Below are 21,680 nucleotides of genomic sequence, written 5' to 3'. Positions count from 1 at the left end.
GTCTGCCTTCAGCTCAGGTCATGATCCCAGGGCCCTGCTCAGTGCAGAGCAAGCTTGTCCCTTTCCCTCCGCTTGTGCTCTCTGCCTCACTCGCTCTCTGTCCAAGTAATAAAAAATAAATTAAAAAAGATCACATGCTATAAGATTCCATGTAGCTGGCTTAGTCAGTTTGGACTGCTGTGACAAAAATACCATAGACTCTATGGCTTAAACAAATAGTTATTTCTTTATTTTTTTTTATTTTTAAAGATTTTATTTATTTATTTGACAGAGAGAGATCACAAGTAGGCAGAGAGGCAGGCAGAGAGAGAGAGAGAGGAGGAAGCAGGCTCCCTGCTGAGCAGAGAGCCAGATGCGGGACTTGATCTCAGGACCCTGAGATCATGACCCAAGCCAAAGGCAGCAGCTTAACCCACTGAGCCACCCAGGCACCCCAACAAATAGTTATTTCTAAAGTCTCTGGAGGCTAGGCAGTTCAGGATCAAGGTACAGCAGATCCAGTGTCTGGTAAGGATCCACATTTTGACTTGCAGACAGCTCCCTTTGGCTATATCCTCACATGACTGACTGACAGAATGATCTATGTGTCTTCCTCTTCTTATAAGGATGTTAATCCCATAGTGAGGGGATTATAATCCCACTCTCATGATCTAATCCAACCTTAATTACTTCCCCAAAGTCCCACGTCCTAATACCATCACTTTTGGGATTAGGCTTTCAGACATGGGAATTTTGGAGGGACATAGACATTCGGTCCATAGCAGTAACATTCTCTAAATTACAATTCCATAGATCAAAAATGATTACAGGTTGCAATCTGTGGGTTGCCCGTCAGCCCCTACCCCCATGTGCACATCCATGCCCAATCTCTCGCTCGCTCTCTTTAAAATGAATAAATCTTCAAACTACTCTCTTATATTTTATCCACAAAGTTCTACAGTGTTTGCTTTTTAAGTGTTTCGGGTTTGTTTCGTGTGTGTGTGTGTGTGTTTGATTAAAGTGTAGTTGACACTGTTACATTAGTTTCAGGTACACAACGTAGTGATTTGACAACTCTATGATCTATGCTATATGCTCACTACAAACATGGCTACCATCTGTCACCATACCATGCTATTATAATACCATTGCCTGTGTTCCCTGTGCTACACCTTATATCCCTCTGACTTGTTTTTGGAGAAAGATTCTCAGCCCCTGTATTGCCTGTGGCCTTCATCATCATTACCGTCTTCATCTGTGGCACTGCTACAAGATGACAACAGTGTGGACTGACCACAGCAGGAATGCCAGTGGCATCCTTAGCCATAATAAAGACCACCATTAGCTAGGGGTTTATAACTAGACTCCAACTCTTTCCTATTTCCTCTTGTATCCATCGTTGAACACATCATCCAACTCTTGCTATGTGCCAGCTGCTAGGATCAATAAAAGTCAAAAGTAGCTCCAGATCTCAGGGACTCCCAGACCCTTGGGGGAAGGCAGCTATGGGCATAGCTGGCAAGCATGCCCTGGGCATTAGGATATCCCCCAGAGTGTGCCGGCTCCATTGGCCTCAGCAGGGAGCTTGTTAGAAAAAGAATATCTGGGGGTGCTTTACAAGAAGCACAGGGCTCTTGTGGATGACGCTTGGTGACAGATTCCCCAGGGCATGTGGATGTTTGTTTCTCTTGGACTCTGCCAAGCAGACCCCTATTCCTGTGGCAATGTTTACAGACAGTCGACTGAGAAGGTTGCTTCTGCAAAGACTGTGTCACTGCTTTGGGGAGTGTTTTCTAGAGCTCCCAGAAATGCCTCCATAAATCAGGACTGGCACACGACGTGACTGCTTTGCTGCTAGAGCTCTTAACATGAAGGGCCAGGAGCCACTCTGGCAAACGCAGGGCTGACGTGTGTGGGAATAGTGGGAGTGACCCTGGCAGGGAAGCGGGGGAGGCCTGGATATTGTTTCTCCGTCCCCTGTCCTGCTACTCTCTGCCCTGGGCTCAGAGCTATCAAGCACCCGCGGATGGCATTCCCGGGTAGAGCGCGCCCCCATATTATCCCAGAAAATGAAGAAATCCCTCAGGCAGCCCTTAACAGTGTCCACCAGGCTAATGGCAATGAAGACGAGAGGGCTGTGTCCAAACTGCAGCGCAGGCACAGTGACGTAAAGGTCTACAAGGAGTTTTGTGACTTTTATGCGAAATTGTAAGTGTCTCCTCTTCTGGAAGAAGCGCTCCTGTTTTCCAGATCTAGGCTTCTTGGGCTTTGAGTTCATTGCCCATTGATGGTTTTATTTTCTCAACTTTAAGGAGGGGCATTCCAGGGTGATTGGGGTGGGGGGGGCATATTCCAGCAGGCAGGAATATATAAGATGAAATGCAGAAGTGAAAGAAAATGCTACCTTTAAAGTAATAGTAGTATTGTCTTTGTGCTCAGTAAGTTCTTGATAATAGTATATTTTCATTACGTAGTCCAAAAGGGAGGTTTAGAGTTTTTGCTGTGAGGATTTATAATAGAAAAGTTGTATGCTCTAAACTTCCCACAGATGAGGGGTCAGTTGAAGGAGCAGTAAAAACTGAATTACAGACTGTTGATAAAGATAAATATTTCTGTTAGGTTTAACAGTCAGCAGTTTGACGTAGGCTGACTGGGTTCCTTAATACTGTCTTGAGGGGACTGAATGAATAAATAAGAAATAAGAATGCTGTGTAACTAGCAAATATACATGTATTTATATATACATATATATGCCACTAACTCTAAAATGTCTAATTCATGTTATTAAATGGGTTTTAGCAAACAACTAAAAAAAGTAGTGCAGAGTAGTGTTTAGACCAACTCATGTAAGATTGTTGACCTCCTGCAAAGTTATAAGCTTGGAATTATTACAGACAGTCTACTGGGAAGATTGCTTCTGCAAAGACTGTGTCACTGCTTTGGGGAGTGCTTTCTAGAGCTCAGTTTGTCAATTAAGAGTTAAGGAGAGGGGCGCCTGGGTGGCTCAGTGGGTTAAGCCGCTGCCTTCGGCTCAGGTCATGATCTCAGGGTCCTGGGATCGAGTTCTGCATCAGGCTCTCTGCTGAGTGGAGAGCCTGCTTTCCTCTCTCTCTCTCTCTGCCTGTCTCTCTGTCTACTTGTGCTCTCTCTCTGTCAAATAAATAAATAAAATCTTTAAAAAAAAAAAAAAGCTAAGGAGAATATAACTGACCTGATTCTCTATTTCCATTAATCCACTCTGTGTGGTATTATAACAGATGTCATTTGTTTTCACAACTTATAAAAAGTTCTGTTTATGTGTAATTGGGTAATTAAAATTATATTGTAACCAGAGTGCTTTGTGGACTCTCAAGATGCTTTTTGGATTTACACATGTTTTCATTTCATGCCAAAAAGTTTGTTTCACAGACTTTGACCAATGAAGCACTTGAAAAACAAAAAGCTCAATGATACCAAGTTTTCTGTGTGCAGTTGATTTGTGGAAGAGGATCAGGTAAATTAGTTATAACTAGCCAAATGTGAAGATGCTGTACTAAAGGCTTTTACATACATATTTCCCAACATATGTGTGCTTTGTCATCAACACCACTTCTTAGCAAAAATCCTTTTTTGAAAAATTAGCCAACTAATTTTAACTAGCTGGGTGACAGTTATAACTATCATATATGACTTTTAAAATGTAATTTCTATCATAGGTAGTGTTAAATATAAAAAAACAACTGAAAAAAAAATGCAGGTCACAGTAGGTTCTTAAATCGTAACCAAGTACCTCTCTGGTGGAGGATGATGGTAGCGGGGGTGGAGGGGGAGACTGGCATGTAGGGGTGAAGGGGAACTCTGCGCCTTCCTCTGTTTCACTGTGAACCTGAACCTACTCTAAAAAATAGTCCATTGAAAAAATTCACAGTCCCAGAAGGTCAAAGACAAAAGAGGAAAAGGAAATGTAAACAGCTCAGTAGGTTGGTGAGATTATTAGGGGCTCTTTCCTGAAACTTTTCCCTAATGTAATTTCTTTTCTTATCCTGCTTGTTATTAAAAGGAATACTTCTTCAAAAATACATAATGCATTATTTCTAAAGCTGGTTTATTTTTCCTATTTGTGGGAAACTACATGTTTGTTTTTATAATGTGTCTTACCTATTTTCTAACTATTTGAATATTTAGATTTGAATATAACCAGTGTTTAGTATAATGAGTAGGAAACAGGTGATAAATGCTCTGATTTTAGGACCACTTTACACTCTTAAAAATTACTGAGGTCCTCAAAGAGCTTTTGATTATCAGTATTTACTGTTTTAGAAAACAAAAACTGAGAGCAAAATTAAATTGTATTAATTTAAATAACAATAAACTTATTACATGTTAATAAGTATTAATATTAATGGCTTTTTATGAAAAATAACTATTTCCAAAATGACAAAAGCTTGGTGGGTAAAGTGGCATTGAATTACATTTTTGCAAATCTCATTTATGTCTGTCTAAATAAGACAGTTTCTCATTTCTGCTTTTGCATTTATCCTAGTGTAATATGTTGCTTTAGATAATGTGTATAATGAAAATATGCCTCTACAAAGATGAAAGAAAAGATCTTTTGAACCCCTAAAAGAGTTACGGTGGCCTTTATACTTGGAGAACCCACTGATCTAGATAATGGATCAAGACATTCCAGAATATTCTTCTCTTCCTGTTCTTTGGGAGTTCTGTTAAAATTATAAGGTTCTGCTGAATCTTTTGAGAGGGTTCAGAATTAATAATAATGCTTTATATTTGAGTAGCATCTTCTGGTTTCCAAAGTTATATACTTATTTTATCTTCAAAACAATATTAGGAATTACTGGGGCAGGTTTACTATACTTTATCTAGAGACACCTGTGGATTTTGGTCAGGAGAAAGACCTTTCCAAACCTTTCCAAGAGCTTTGCTAAAACTGCTACAGTTCATTTGGCTTATGGCAAACCCAAATGAAGAAGGGAATGTGATGCATTTTTCTCCATAACCCACAGTAATTTTGAAATGACAAAGTAGAAAATTTAATAAGACTTAGGCCAGTTTTGCCAAGCAATGAGGCTGCTTCTCTTCCTACCCCCCCGCCTTTTTTGTGATGTTTTAATTCCGTATTTAAGCCTGGTTAGTAGAGTTATGGTATGTGGTATGAACGTGGTACGTCTACATGAGGTTAGTTATGGTAAGGCTACAAAATAGGAATACTGTTCTTTGAAACATTTAGGGCAAGAAGGCAAAATTCTTCCATTGGGGCGGGATGGAGTTGAGACGAGGTATGTGTGAGCCCTTTTTGCTAAGGAAACAGGGAAACTTAGAAACTGGCTGGGGACAAGGCAGTTAATCTGGCTGTAAAATGAAGACTCCTCACCTGCCTCACAGAGTGGTTGATTCTAGAGAATATTGGCAGTAACTTTAGGAGGTGGATTGACTCAGTATCTGGGTGGTTACAGGCCGCACCAGGCAACTAAACACACAGGTAGAGCTTGTGCTCTGAGTGCACGTCTGAAAATAAACTTGCCAATTTGTGAAGGACAGCTTGGCCAATGACTGCTATGGGTAGAGGACCTTCCCCACTTCAAGGCCTTTTAGAACAAAGCAGTTCTTTATGTGAAACCAGGGCTTGTTAGAGCTAAATAATTATCTGAGTACATGCTTTTCTTCTTCCAAACTACACAGTGGTTAATTAGGATATCGGTCCATTTACTGTCTCCTTTATGTTTCAAGATAAAAGTGGAAAGACTGCAAGGAAGAGACCAGGTCACTGGGTTCATCGGGGTCATTTAAATGCCCAATGTGCAAAGTGTGATGGTGTCCTTATCGATCTTCTCAGGTGTTTGAAATGGATACTATAATCTGGTTGTGCTTTTATGAACAGAGACTCTGGATTCTGGTCCCATGTCTTCCTTTAACTACTGAGCTTTGTGACATTGGGGTTATTACTCCAATTCCCTGAAACTCCCCGTGTCATGTCTATAAAGTGATTTTCACAGTGTACAACCCTGTGACTAAGATACAGCTTATAATGTTAGTGCTCAATACTTGTTCTTACCAATGAGATTACAAGACTAAGGCATTCTGGTGGTTTTAAGAGCTACTTGCAGCAGTTGCTTTCAGCAGGATCTAACCAAAGGGATAACCTGTGTCAGGACATGGTGTTCAGCTGACATGCAGGTTAGAGATTCTGTTCTCAGATGGTGACCTGTGGGTATTTTAATTAGGCTACTTATTAAGCTGTAACCTCAATCTCCTTGAGGGCAGCTCTTGACTTCTGTCTCTATCCCTTGTTCCTCACATGTAGTAGGCGCTCACTTATATTTAGCAAGAGGAATGTCAGAAATGTTAAAGAAAAACATATTCCAAGCAGGAGGCCCTTTCAGCACCTAGATGGAGGGGCAAAGAGATGGGAGCAATTTGAGTTCTTAAGACACAAGAAATTGGGCTTTAGGGCTACAGGATGGTTTTGTGATCAGACAGAACTTTCTTCTCAGTTCTTCGTGTCATTTGGTCTCAAGTCTAAGGACTTGAGAGTCTAAGACTTAAAGACTTCCTGTCCTTTGTGTGTTACAGCAACATGGCCAATGCCCTGGCCAACGCCACCTGTGAGCGCTGCAAGGGGGGGTTTGCACCTGCCGAGAAGATCGTGAACAGTAACGGGGAGCTGTACCACGAGCAGTGCTTCGTGTGTGCTCAGTGCTTCCAGCAGTTCCCGGAGGGACTCTTCTATGAGGTGAGTCAGCCCGGACAGAAGCACAGGGATGCCATTTTGAGGCATCCTTCTTTGTTTTGAATTTCAGTATGAAGATTATATTGATATGCCTGGTATTTGGTACCCATCAGGTCAGTGATGACTTCTGTGCAGAATGCCCTGTCAGACACTGCCCCCCACACCCCACCTTGCCACTTGTATTGTTCATCTCACCTCCCTGTTTCAGAACCCTTGGTACCTTGTGACTTGACCTATCAGACTTGTGCACTTCAGCTCAGCAGACAGAGCCCTTTCATAAATGTCAGCCACAGGCTCTCTGGCTTTTCCACTCAGGTCCCCAGTTGCTTGCCGCCTACACATGCCTTACTGATTCTTGCCTCTCTCTCTTTCCCTGACTCAGAGCACCATGAAATACCCTCTCTAAAGCAGGGCATCTGTTACTGACCTTTCATGCAGTGAGTGGGAACTTCCATGTATTTATTGCCTAAGGGGGATCTTGTTCAGATGTTTTGGAAGGATATCCTGTCCATATTAAGCTCTTATATGTATCTTCTTTTTCAAATTCTTGCTCTCTCTCTTTTTTTTTTTATTTATTTTATTTTTGTTGAGTAATCTCCATATCTAATGTAGGGCTCAGACTCATAGCCTCAAAATCAAGAGTCACATGTTCCACCAACTGAGCCAGCCAGGTGTCCCCCAAATTCTTGTTCTTGATTCTTTTGTGTTACCCTGTGGTGTCTACATATCCTTTGTATTTCTTATGATCACTGAAACCCCCTTCTCACAGAGTATGTATGCTTTTGGGACTAGTCCGCGGAGGCTGAACCCATGCTGTTAATGAAGGTAAGAGTGGGATGTGTGTGTGTGTCCAATTATATCGTGTACTTTTACCAACTTACTCCTTACATATCTATATGTGTGTTACTCATACGTGTGTCTCTCTATGATAATGTATGCACATAGAATTGTTATAGCCAGAGATGGGTGCTCTTTGATTTCTTTTTGCCTACCACATTTTTTAATTTCCCGGTTTTAAAAGCCATTTTAAAAGGAAGGAAGGTAGTTTCTAATGGTCATTAGTAAGTCAATTGTTTGCCACTCAGACTGCGGTTTCCCATAGAAACAATGCCTCCTGTAAGGGGAGGTTTCCAGGCCAGCCTGCAGAAAAGCTATTTAGTCCATCATATGCACATGACATACAGAGCTGCCCTGTATATAGTAATGTAACTCTGGGAATAGCTTTAAGAGATTTGATTAGGGATCACAGTTTTATTCACCAGAACACATTTTTGAGCTCCTGCTATATCCTAGAAACCGCATTCCTCACAATAAAAACCCTAGCAATAGGTACAGGAACTATTCTCTTTTCTTTCATTTCTTCCTAACTCTTTCCTTGGGCAGTGGGAATCTCTTTTTCTGTCAGAGGTAATGGCTTTGGGCTAGGACTAGCAAGCGATAGGAGAGTCACAGTAGGAGGGAAGTCAGGGTGGAGTAGGAGCTGTGCTGCTTGGCATCATGGTTACAGATCCTCCCGGAGGCTGTGGGAGAAGCTGCCAGTGGTAGTAAGGAGGGTGGCAGCTAGATTCCTGAAGAAGAAAAGGAAATCGCTAGGGGTCTGGGCAGCAAGGAGAGAAAGGGAGGGGGGGCAAAATGGGGGCTCAGTTGGAGTAAAAGGATGAGGACCTGCTTCTGTGGTCTGGATGAAACATTCAGGTTCTCAGGTCAGCACAGTGGAGGCATGCCAGGAGGGCAAGGAAGGAGGTCACTTAAGAGTCAGGAGTCTGCCTCCTGAAGACACATGAGCCTTCAGATTCTATCGTCCCATTCTTACCCCTGCCTTTTTCCTGCACCATGGCCCAAAGAGATTGAAATGTCCCTATAACACAGCAGATCTGTGACATGAATGGGATTAGAACCTCATTTGGTCTCCTAAAGCCCAATATGGTATTCTTTCCCTTGCATGTTCTTTTCAAATCTAAGACATTTTTATCAAAATGGGTAGTTATGGAAGAATCCTTAAGAGAGGGTCCAAAGGAGCAAGAGAAGGACCCAGAAGAGAAAGGCAGGGTCAGTTATTCCAAACATTAGTTCCATATTATATGGTCTGTGTGCCTGGCACTTTGGAATTAATTATGTTGTCAAGCACAGTCACCTCCTGAGGGGCTTGTTCTGCATCTGTAAACTGTCAGCTGCCAGGCCTTAGTCAGTGCTTTAGTCAGAGAGAAGGCTCTGTGAGAGCATCCAGTAGGACAGAATAAGGCATGACTCACACTTGTCCCCCTGTCCACCTCATACTCCCTTTTACTTCTGGACTATAAATATGCTCCTTGGGTCTGTCTGATATTATTCCAGAATGTTACAAATACCTAGAACTGGTCTATTAATGGGCTGTTACCCAACTTAAGGTCTGTTGGGTCCTGAGGAAGATTGCTATTTTAGCTACACTGATAATTAAAACCCCTTTCTCAAGGCCGGGATTTGTAAACCTGCATGTGGAAAATCTGGCTTTTCCTTTTGGTTGAATGATATTAGAGATGAAGCTGTCCAAGGCTTCCAAGAAATAATCTACTCTCAGTTATTGAAAAGGAAGCCCAAAAATTTACTTCGGCTTGCTTTCCATTGAGACACAATGTATTTACTTCAGTCTTGCTGTATGTAGTAATAGCAGATGTGGGGTGCCTGGGTGGCTCAGTTGGTTAAATGACTGAGTCTTGATTTCGGCCTATGTCATGATCTCAGCATCATGAGATCAGGCTTGTGTCCAGCTCCACACCCAACATGGAGTCTGCTTGTCCCTCCCTTTGCTCCTCCCCACACTCGCTCGCTCTCTCAAATAAATAAAATCTTTAAAAAAAAAAAAAAAAAGCATCTGTATCCTTTGCACTCTACAGCTTTGCTACTGCTTTTGTCTTGATTAAAACATCATTCTTCCCTTATTTGCACAGCCTCTACTCTTTCTCCATAGAATTAGTTCTGAAGACTTATAGGTGGGTTCTCTGCACTTACTTCAAATGGGATTCATTTTTACTGTGGAACTTCTGATATTTTGGATGAGATGGCCAGGATGTTCCTCCTTCCTTTGGCCCCAGAGGCAAATTTAGCATTACACTGCTGTTTCCTATCCACTCGAGGATGTTTGTCTGGAGGTAAGCTGATTGAGCTCAGCTATTTCTGGCTCATCTGCATCTCCTCTTAAAGTGAGTTAGCTGCAGCCAGGATTATTACCTGCTTTGGCTCCTTACTCAAGGTGAACTTCAGTCATACCAGATCATGTGGTTCAGCTAGTGAACTTAACAGTTTGCCATTAGACTGTAATACATCACCCCGTGAAGAATAAAAGATTGGGCTCCATGAATCTTGGGCTCCATAGCTTCTGTCATCAATGACTGCTTTACTCAGGGTGTTTTTATTACAGGGCCACGTGACTCATGTTTTCAGGCCACTCCCATCTATCTCATTTCAGTTACCTTCTCTAGTACCACAGCACTTTATTTATACCTTTACTTTTTTTTAATTTTTTTAAAGATTTTATTTATTTATTTGATAGAGAAAGATCACAAGTAGGCAAAGAGGCAGGCAGAAAGAGAGGAGGAAGCAGGCTTCCTGCTGAGCAGAGAGCCCAATGCGTAACTCGATCCCAGGACCCTGAGATCATGACCTGAGCCAAAGGCAGAGGCTTTAACCCACTGAGCCACCTGGGTGCCCTGTTTATACCTTTAGTATGGAGAGCATTTCACATGTTTATTTATATGCTTATCTTCTTCCCCTCTACCTTTAAATACCTTAGTGTACGGACTTTCCTCATTAATCGGTATCTCTATCTATCATTTGTTACACAATATTTGATGACTACAAGGTGCTTAATAGATACAATGATGTGTATACAGTACTTGGATAGTATAGATGGCAAGATAAAATGCTAATATACCCACTAGAAACCAGGGCAAACATTTTCTAATGTAAACATTTCCAGGCTATACTTCAAAATCTTGGTACGCTTTACTCATTTACTTATTGTTCATCTCACGAACATTGTCCCAGCTTTATTTTGAGAGTGGTGGTTGAAAGAATTTTTTTTTTTAAGATTTTATTTATTTATTTATTTGACAGAAATCACAAGTAGGCAGAGAGGCAAGCAGAGAGAAAGGAAGGGAAGCAGGTTCCCCGTGGGGCTCGATCCCACATCCCTGGGATCATGACCTGAGCTGAAGGCAGAGGCTTTAACCCACTGAGCCACCCAGGCACCCCAAGAAATGTATTCTTAAGTAGAAACAGAGGAGATTTCAGTTTTGGGTAGACCCTGACTAAGTGCCATGACTAAGAGCCATGATGTATTTTCAGTATCATATGTGGACTGCTGACTTGAGATATTAGTTCAGGTCAATGTGGTGTCACTGAATAAACTTACTTTTGATTTAAAACCTACAGAAAAGTTGAAAGAATAGTACAATGAATATCATGTACCCTTATGCATCTCACACATATGCCCACCACACCCATCTTCTGCCAAGTAATTTGCAGACATATAACACTAAATGAAGTTACTTTTAATCCCCCCCCCCACACACAGGGGAAGTACAGTGGAAGGGTTTTAGTTAAGAGATGATTTTAGGGATACTGGCCTTACCAAAATGTTCTCATTTTGGGTGACTTGTATCTAGGTGGTTTTTAATATAATCACTTCTGGTACTTGGAGTACTACTTATTGAGTTAAAAGCTCCCCTCCCCCCAGTTTGTTTAAATGATTCAAATGACTTTAAATGATTCAAATGACCTATGCTCTCCAAGAGCATAGGTTAAAAGGAAAAAAAAGAGCACAATTCTCTCCTTTGATGTGGGCTGGACTTAATGACTCACTTCTAACAAGGATATAGAAATGGGTAAAGTAGTAACTTTGCAGCAGCAAAACCTGACAGGTACTATCTTAACCAAGTGATCAAAGTTAACTTGAGTGATAAGAAATTGTGTTGAGATCATGTACTTCCCAGTATGATGCAAGAAATAGAGCACCTTATTACCTCTGTGGTATTCTTCCCCCAAATCTATGACCTCAATCTAATCATGAGACAAACCCATATTGAGGAGCACTCTTCAAAACAGCTGACTGGTACCCTTCAAAGATGTCAAGGTCATGTAAGACAGGGTAGGAACTGTCACAGATTGGAGGTGACCAAAGGGCCTCACTTGGTCCGACTTCCATGAGATTTTCCAGTAGTGTTGTTTATTCATTCTTTATTAGGAAACATGTATCCATAATTAGGATGTTTCAGGACCTCAGTATTTTTCTCAGATTTGTGCAGTGGAAACAGAGGGTGGATTCACTTTATTGGTACATGGTCAAAAGGGAACCCAGTAGTTCAAGGCTTTAATGTCATTGTTCCACATTCAGTAGAATTACCTCCATCTGTGTTCAGATGCCCAATTCTCAAGTGAGGTTAGATTGTATGTTGGCAGAGAAGCCAGGCAATCTTTCAAACATGATTTTTAAGTTCTTAAAGAAACCCACAAGATAATTAAAGAATTCTAGGTTATATTCTCTGTTAGTCTGCCAAAGAGAGGTGGTAGATACAGAAGCAGCAGCAGCCCAGATTTTAGGGTCTGACAGCCTTGGATTGAATCCCAGTTCTACTGACTTCGGTGTGAGTTATTTAATATTTTTGAATTGCAGTTTTCTCTAACAAGGGATGATCACACATGTCTCATAGGCAGTTTGAACCAAGGTAGCATGTACAGTACCAAGTAAATTAGTACACTCTCTAGTACCACTTTCCAGTGGATACTGCTCAGATAGGTAATGTTTGCACACACTAAACCAGGGTTCCTTATTCTCAGCACTGTTGCCTTTTTTTTTATTTTTTAAAGATTTATTTATTTATTTATTTGACAGGCAGAGAGGCAGGCAGAGAGAGACGTGGAAGCAGGCTCCTCGGTGAGCAGAGAGCCGGATGCGGGGCTTGATCCCAGGACCATGGGACCATGAGCTGAAGGCAGAGGCTTTAACCCACTGAGCCACCCAGGCGCTCCAGCACTGTTGACATTTTGAACTCAGTAATTCTTTGTTTTGGGGGCTCTCCTGTGTATTGTAGTCTGTTCAGTAATATTTCTGCCCCTCTGCCCTCTAGATCCCCATTTGTGACGACCAAAAGTATCTCCATACATTGCCAAATATCCCTTGGGGAGCTAGATCACCCCAGTTGAGGGACACCTGGATGACCCGTAGGTTAAGGATCTGCCTTTGGCTCAGGTCATGATCCCAGGGTCCTGGGATAGTGTCCCACATTGGGCTCCTTAGTGGGGATCCCGCTTCTCCCTCTGCCTGCTCCTCCCCCTGCTTGTGCACAAGCACAATGCTCTCTCTCTCAGACAAATAAAGAAAATCTTTCAACATAAATCACCCTCTATTGAGAACCACTACACTGAATGAGAGCATCCCTTTGAATAGGTCATGAGCTTCACTATGATAATAGCAAGTCCATTCCAAGTGGGCATGTTCCCCAAGTTATGTAGGCGATACCCTCATAAAACAAGACCCTTTTTCTGTCTCTAAGAATTTGACTGCACTTAGAGTTAATTCTTAGATGATGAATTTAATTAGAAAGTATTTTCAGACAGATTTAACTTTAAAAAGGCCCTTAAGAAAGCCTCTATTTTCTGGCTCAAATTGGCATAAGGAAATATAAGTATACCATTCTTGGGTAGTCATCACTCATAATGAAAGTGTCATCCTCGTTTAGCAAAAGGCAAGATGGCCCTATCTGTATGGTGATTAGAACTGCTTCCTACTTAGAACTGATATCCTACTTCTGCATTTTAATTTTAAACACTTTTTAAATATGAATGATTCTAACAATGATTTATCTTTTAATTTTGTCTGTCTTAGAAGGTAGTGATCAGGGTATTAATAAAAGGGAACACATTAAAACAGTCATGGTGGTGTTGCTCTCCACCACCGGCACCACCAAACGTTGAGGTGCTGTTTCTGGTTTCACGTGAGTCTCTCGAGGGTAAGGTCACCTAGTTCGTCTTACTTCTTCACAGTCCTTCACTTTGCCTGGAATGTGGTACTTCATGTGTGAATGCCCTGTAATTGCTAATTTTGAGTTACATTAGTATTTTTATTTCCGAAATAACTAAACCTCTGTTATGAGCCAGGCACTGTACTAGATGTTTTACAAATTGTTCTTGTTGTTTTTCATACCTTTGATTCTCACATGAGCCCTACAAATTAGGTATTTTCATTCCTAACGTACATGTCGCCATGATGAGGCTCAGAGGCCTTGCCCACAGTTAACTAGTGGGGATGTGGTCAGATCAGGATTTTATCTCACACCTGCTCATCTGCACAAGGATGCCCTGAGTCTCACCAAAACTGAAATGGATTCCTAGGACTGATGTTTTATCATTCGGAGAGATAATGCTCTCTTGTATATGTCCATCACTGCTTTTTCAGTCATTCAGGAAATATTTATGGAAAGCTTACAGATGCAATGTGTGGCAGACTGTGTAGGCCACACTGTGCCCTAGTCCTAGGAGTGAATATAGTTTTTACAGTGATTTGGGTAGAATTTGGAGATGGCTTCCATGGTACTTTCCTTCATTTTCAGATCAGGAAAATTTAGAGAGGTTAGATAAATATATGAATATATGATTAGTGATGTTTGAATTTGGTATTGTAGTTAGCTTTGAAGGGAAAGCTGCTTCCATCAGTTCTGGTTTTCATGAGTTACTAGGATCTCCTGTCATCTTCCAGTACATATGAAAAAATAGTTGTAAAGTGACCAAGTCATTGGCGGCATGAGAAGGCTATTTAAATATCATTTGGGGCTGCGGGGGGATACCTATTCAAACCAGAAGCCCAAACATTACCAACTATATATAGCCACTGTAATGGTTCCTAAATCTAAGTTTGTGGTATCTTGGAAAATCTTCAGTAAAAGGATGATCTTAATATTCCCCTAAGAAGATACTTTTGAAAGTAAAATAGAACTAACAGTTAAAGAGAGCTATAATTCCAGAAACATGACGAGTCACATTGAACCAAGGCTATGAACATGGTGTTTATTTCGGCATAGTACACGTTTAGGGGATAGGTTCTTTGTTAATACTTCAGGTTTCTTTCTTTCTCTTTAGTTTGAAATTTCTGAATGTGTCCTTTTCTCCCTATCACAGAATGCATAACAGGAAAGACCAATTTATGATGAGTGATTTAGTGGAAAGAGAGTTTACAAAGAGATTTCTTCACTCATTTCCTTTTATACAGAGTCATGATTACTCAGGAAGGCTGAACTCTGAGAAGGGAGGTCTGTTTGGAAGGAAACTGTCCAACTAGAGGAGGTGTTTATCTGCTGACCCATTCACTTCAAAGCAATTTATGATGAACCAGTACAAATCACCAAGTGAAGATCGTTAACATTTGCACTTGCCTTGATATGAGACTGTCAGCCCAGTTTCTAATTCTGAGCTCTCTTTAAAGCAGCAGAATTTCCTCCTACCTCCTCTTACCCCCTACGCAAAGAGAATGTTCACAGAACTCAAAACTTAGAACAGTTCAAAACAGAGCTATTTTTGGTTAGAGTTCATCCTCCCTCATACTGAACAATCCCTGTTCCTTGCAGATGGCAACAACTGGGATTCTTAGACATTCTGTTTTAACACTGTCTGGAGCATTAATACTTCCTACAGGCTGATGGTATTTTAAACCAGTTTTGGGTCCACATAGTAGGGAACTGTGTTGGATGTTCTATATTGAGATTTGTGGCAGATTTGGAAATGTAATCATAACAGCTTCCTTTTAAGACTTTGCCCTTTTCATCCCTGATTTCAAAAGGACTCATCCTTTCCCTCCAGTTTTGTTGAAACATGATCAACAGACAACAGTGTGTAAGTTTAAGGTGTACAACATGATGATTTAATACATGTGTATATTATGAAATGATGACCATAGTAAGGTCAGTCAACACATCAGCACCTCATGTAATTATCTTTTGAATGTGTGTGTGGTGAGAACATTTAAGATCTACTCTTAAGTCTACCATACACTATTTTTAACTATAACTATATATTAGATCCCCAGAATTTATTCATTTTATAACTGGAAGTTTGTACCCCTTGACTAACAACTCCCCATTTCCCCCCATCCCTCCAGGCCCCAGTAACTAACTCTCTATTTCTGTGAGTTTAGGGTTTTTAGATTCCACACATAAACGAGGTCACACAGTATCTTTCTCTGCCTAACTTATTTCTTTTGCACAGTGCCCTGCAGGTCTGTCCATGTTGTTGCAAATAGCAGGATTTCCTTCTTTTTTATAGCTGAATGGTATTCCACTGTGTATTTATACCACAGGACTCATCCTTTCAAAGGGAGAGTCCTGTGAGAGCAAAGTAAAGAGAGCAGTGCTAAGAAATTGGGAACATGATGAGTATGTGTTAAAGAGCCAGAACACAGCAACCAGAAGAGAAGAGGCTTGTGACTCTCACGAGGGACTGAGACGTTAAACAGCTTGACCAAAGTCATACAGGCAGTCAGTGGTTCAGCCAGAATTTACACTTCAGGCCTTTTGGATCTACAGTCAGTGTTATGCTACCTTTTTGAAGTATATCTTTTTTAAAAATATTTTATTTATTTATTTGACAGAGAGAGAGATCACAAGTAGACAGAGAGGCAGGCAGAGTGAGGGAGAAGTGGGTTCCCCGCCGAGCAGAGAGCCCAATGTGGGGCTCCATCCCAGGACCCCGAGACCATGACCTGAGCCAAAGGCAGAGGCTTAACCCACTGAGTCACCCAGGCGCCCCTGTTTGAATTAATATCTTAAAAAATTTATTCTAGGGGCACCTGGATGTCTTGGTCGGTTAAGCACCCGACTCTTTTTCCACTCAGGTCGTGATCTCAGAGTTGTGGTTTTGAGCCCTGTTTTGTTTCAGGCTCCATGCTCAGTGGGGAGTCTGCTTAGAATTCTCTTCCTTTCCCTTGGACCCTCCCCTGCATGCACTCTCTCTCTAAGTAAGTAAATAGATCTTTAAAAAATTTCAGATTACAACCAATCCTAATTTTTTCTATCTTCTGCTAGCAAATATAGTATATATGCTAATGGCTGGACTCATTTTGTTTTTGTTTTAAACAATATACATCTTTCTCTTTCATTAAATACAAACTAAAAGTTTAGAGGTTTTTTTTTTATTTAATTTTTTTACTTTTTTTATAAACATATAATGTATTTTTATTCCCAGGGGTAGTTTTTCTTTTTTAATTAAACTTTGTTTTAATGGATCACTAAATTCTGTGACAGATTTTTTTTGGTCAAGTTGTTTCCATTAAAAAGTACTAATTTTAAAAACTATAATAAAACTGTTATGCATGTGCGTGTGTGCACACACGCACACACACACATACAAATAATGCACAAAACATTATCCTTTCCTTCTGAAGATGTTGTGATGCGTTTTTTTATTATGCTCAGTTAGCTGGCATATATACATCATGAGTTTTGATGTAGTGTTCAACTATTCATTAATGGTGCATTGTTATCCGTAATCAGTCTTTTAAATGTTAGTGACCAGTTGACACACACATTTCTGAGCCTGGTCTTTCACCACTGACTAAGACTTGGGTGGGTGGTAAACAATTTAGCATGTCCAACTAAATCAGTGGAGTTGGTTCTGAATGTTTATATTTAATTTTTTTAATTACTGCTAGAATCTAAACTCAGATTTCATATATACACATAGTATATATCCAATAAAGGAACATATCTACTTCATAAATAACTAATGCTTGGGGCTGTACAGTGCATTATGATAAGACTGGGTTAATGTAGCATATCAATGTATTATCATCTGCAGCTTTTAAAAACAGATTCATTAAATATATTACAACTCATTTGAATTTCAAAATGAAGTAAGCCTTTTTCTGAAACAGAATAAATCTGCTTTGACTGGTCTGCCAATGAAGGCATAGTCGATAATGTTCAATAAATTGAGCAAAGCTGCAGCTGATTTCTACGATTGAGCAAATTGAGTTGACTACTAATATATCATTAAAAATGGATGTTGAGTGGCACCTGGGTGGCTCAGTGGGTTAAGCCTCTGCCTTCGGCTCAGGTCATGGTCTCTGAGTCCTCCGACCCAATCCGGGTCTCTCCTCAGCAGGGAGCCTGCTTCCCACTCTCTCTTCCTTCTTATGATCTCTCTCTCCTGTCAAATAAATAAAATCTTAAAAAAAAAAAATGGATGTTGAGGTATGCTTGGGTGGCTCAGTTACTAAGCGTCTGCCTTTGGCTCAGGTCATGATCCCAGGGTGCTGGGATCCATCCTGAGTCAGGCTACTTCCTTACAGATCCTGCTTCTCCCTCTGCCTACCACTCCTGCTGCTTGTGCTATCCCCCCCCGACCCCTGACAAATAAATAAATCTTTAAAAATAAATAAAAATGGATTTTGATAGTCAAACAGCATGTAATACATTTAATATATAACTTGCAAGGAGCTCAAAGATTCAAAGGGAGACATAATTCTCATGACTTATGTGAAGAGGGTAAAAGCAGCCCCCAAAACAGAAATTAGTGTTGAACCCTGACTCTTCCAATGTAAATCATATTTATCCTTGGATACATGCAATAATTGTGAGGGGAAGAGGAGCCCTGCTCATCTCATTAAGATAGGATTTTCAAGTAAACAAATAGTGGAAAGTAAAATTTAACATTTTGACATACTCACGTTTTGACCATTTATGTATTAGTAATCACTGTAATGATAATTTAATCCAGAAGAAAAAGAATGTTTTAGAGCCTTATAGGTTCAGAAAATAAAACAAATTTTAAAGTTTCATAATACACATTTTAGTTGCCGAGAAGTATGGTAGGGGGATGTCAAAGACCTTAGTACAGAGTTTAGGAAAAAAAATACCACACCAGAATGAAACTTTGGGGGATGAAATGGAAATAGTTCAAGGAGAAAAGTGGAGGATACAAATTTTTCCAACTGTTAAAATAGAATTTTTTTTTTAAATGAGTTTTGGCCTCATTTTGAAATGTGTCAATCTGAAATATACTAGAGTATCTACTCTTTGGAAATATTAAAGCTTATGGTACAACATTTCAGGTATCAACCCTGAAAAAAAGTGGGACAGGGTTTGTGTGTATATGCCTGTGTTCTGGAGAGAGGGATCTGCAGCTCTCATTAGACTCTTTAAGATGAGTCTGCAAGCCAGAGAAGACTTCGCATTGTACTCTGGAGCCATTGTACCAGGTCTCACCTCAGTTGTTTGGATCTTTAGGGAGGGTAAAAAGCTACTTCTGCTTTTAAAAATCTCAGTAGAATTATTAATTCTTAGGGCAGAGCTCTTAGCTCAAAGACATCTTTCCTATATGTCTCCGTGGAATAATTATATTCACCCTGTGATTGGTTCATCTGTACAAGTTGATGGTACTTTCTATTTCAGTTTGAAGGAAGGAAGTACTGTGAACATGACTTTCAGATGCTCTTTGCTCCTTGCTGTCATCAGTGCGGTAAGTCTTACTGCTGAATGGCAAAGTAAAAAGTGAGTCTCAAAATTATGGTGAAAATGGTGTTTGGTGCTCAATAAAAATAGCATCCAGGTAACTTATTAGTCCTTTCCCTTATTGACATAATAAGCTGGAAGAGTATCAAAACCCAGAGAGAAATGATTTTTAAGGAGATCCACTGTAAAGTTATTTGAGGACCAATTGAGACTTTTATCAGATGATCTTTTGGATGTTCTTGTTCCCTGTTAATTCATCCTTTACCTGCTCACTTTGGGGGTTGCCAGGAGAGAGACAGGGAAGACATTGGTGCTTTGCTTGCATTTTAACCACCTCACTGGTTGCTAATGCTTCTACTGGAAGGTCTCCAGAGATTGGAAAAACTGAGTAGAATGTTCTAAAGTTTAGTGAAAGAAGAAATTGAATATAGGTTTCAAGAAAATGTGCTGTGGATTTAGGTTTTCTATGTCAGCGATGACCAGAAATAAACAAAAGGCCTTCAGGAGAGCCCAGTATGTCATTGGGAAAAGGAAAACCATGATCAGAGATGTGATAAGACAACCTGAAAATATGACAGAATCAAAACCAAGGACTCAGATGAAAAAAGAGTTTCTTCCTCATGCAGTGCTTACTGTGGTCAACGCATGTATAGAAAGTCCCTAGTCATAGAGAGCGATTTAAACATTTCTTTCTTGGTGTCTTTTGCCTTACTACTTTCCGCAATAGGATGCAAACTGGACATCCTTTGTGTGTTACTTTCCCATAGGTGAATTCATCATTGGCCGAGTGATCAAAGCCATGAATAACAGCTGGCATCCTGAGTGCTTCCGCTGTGACCTCTGCGAGGAAGTTCTGGCAGATATTGGCTTTGTCAAGAATGCTGGGAGGTAGGAGTGTTCCATCCTTGTCAGGTGTGGGTGGAGAAGGAACTGCTATAAGGTCATGCCTGTTTTCCCTGATGAGGCGGTTCTTTAGGGCACTGAGCTGAAGGTACAGGGAACTCAAGACTGCAATGTATTGGTTCATCTGGTATCTGTTAGAAGAGGATCTTAGACTGCATGTGGCCCTGGGCCAAAAGAAGGGGAATCAGTACTTCAGCCGGAGTTTCTTAAAGATCAGTTGGGTTCCCTGGGTTGGAATAAATTAGTTTTCATGTAAAAAGTAGTGGCTTGATTCTGCTTTTGCAAGCCAGGAGTGATTTTTTAAAAAATGATTTCTTTAACTTCTTTTCAGAGATATGAGGAGTTTATTTCTAATTATTAGAAAGAACCTCAGATTTTCAATTGAAGTTTCTAAAAAAGTTTTCGGCTCTATTTAGACACCTGTGTCGTCCCTGTCATAATCGTGAGAAAGCCAGAGGCCTTGGAAAATACATCTGCCAGAAGTGCCATGCCATCATCGATGAGCAGCCGCTGATATTCAAGAATGACCCGTATCATCCAGACCATTTCAACTGTGCCAACTGCGGGTATTGCCATCCCCTGCCTTTTGACTGCACAGATGGTGGAAATAAAAGATTACGTTTTTCTGTATTTCTGTCACTCCAGCATACCAGATTGCTATTCTCCAACATGTAACCTAGAAAATTTAAAACGTGTAAGAAGTCGGGGTGCCTGAGTGGCTCAGTGGGTTAAAGCCTCTGCTTTTGGCTCAGGTCATGATCCCAGGGTCCTGGGATTGAGCCCCGCATCAGGCTCTCTGCTCAGCAGGGAGCCTGCCTCCCCCCCTCTCTCTGCCTGCCTCTCTGCCTACTTGTGATCTCTGTCTCTCAAATAAATAAATAAAATCTTTAAAAAAAATTTAATGGAAAAAGGTACTTTAATCAATATGAATGTACATGCTAAATTATTGTGGGGTGGGAGAGATGAGAGAAGCTAAGGATCAATAAAACAGCTTTGTGCTGTAAGTACAGCCACCTCATCTTTTTTTGGTGATTATCAGTTTGTATCTTATCTCATTTTCTTGCCTGTTTCACTTTGTGGAATTTTTCTCTGTTCATTTGTCATTAGCACTTCTGAAGATTTACTTAAAACAGATGAAATGTAAACAAGTCCATTTGGCTAATTGGGGCCACCTCTGGCTAAATATTTATTGATGCAGGAGACTGGAAATAATACTGAACTAAAGCATTTGGGGGAGGAAAGTTCTGGGCATTTCATCTGTTTATTTTCTATTAGCCTATAACTCTTAATAGCTTGTGACAATTAGTAAATGGAACTAGTCTTTAAATTTAGACCTCAGTTATTTTTGAAAGATAACATCACTGTCCTAGGCATTGTGATGAATCTCTTCTAGCTTTTTAAGGAAGACAAAGGGATTGTAATGTGATAATAGAAAAAGACATGGTAAATATGATCAGTGTGATCTAACTTATTTGTATATTTTATCATTATGGTATTATATTGATGTTTTGATAGGAATCTGAAACTCCTTCAAGTCTATTAATTTAGGATACTGTGAGCAACAGTAAGAGGGGAAAAAGGGTTACAGGGATTGT

At 40.4% G+C, this 21,680-nt stretch overlaps 1 protein-coding gene across 6 annotated transcripts in view; it reads left to right on the top strand.

Moving 5' to 3' along the window:
* LIMS1 (LIM zinc finger domain containing 1) overlaps nucleotides 1–21,680 on the top strand; it is a 140,885-nt gene that overhangs the window by 110,504 nt on the left and 8,701 nt on the right. For 4 of the 6 annotated variants that reach the window (XM_013062373.2, XM_045077606.1, XM_013062374.2 and 1 more), the window contains exons 2-5: nucleotides 6,550–6,709; nucleotides 19,123–19,189; nucleotides 19,950–20,070; nucleotides 20,502–20,651. In XM_013062373.2, the coding sequence (XP_012917827.1) occupies nucleotides 6,550–6,709; nucleotides 19,123–19,189; nucleotides 19,950–20,070; nucleotides 20,502–20,651 (498 nt within the window). Of the gene's footprint in view, nucleotides 1–1,928; nucleotides 2,188–6,549; nucleotides 6,710–19,122; nucleotides 19,190–19,949; nucleotides 20,071–20,501; nucleotides 20,652–21,680 lie in introns of those variants that run through there. The other 2 variants (XM_004764341.3, XM_004764343.3) reach the window with 2 other exon arrangements.

This window comes from Mustela putorius, unplaced genomic scaffold (genome assembly GCF_011764305.1).
Source record: "Mustela putorius furo isolate JIRA1106 unplaced genomic scaffold, ASM1176430v1.1 tig00000224_pilon_pilon_pilon, whole genome shotgun sequence".
Lineage (NCBI taxonomy): Eukaryota > Metazoa > Chordata > Mammalia > Carnivora > Mustelidae > Mustela > Mustela putorius.
Note: the sequence above shows the minus strand (reverse complement) of the source record. Positions and strands in the feature narration are given on the sequence as shown.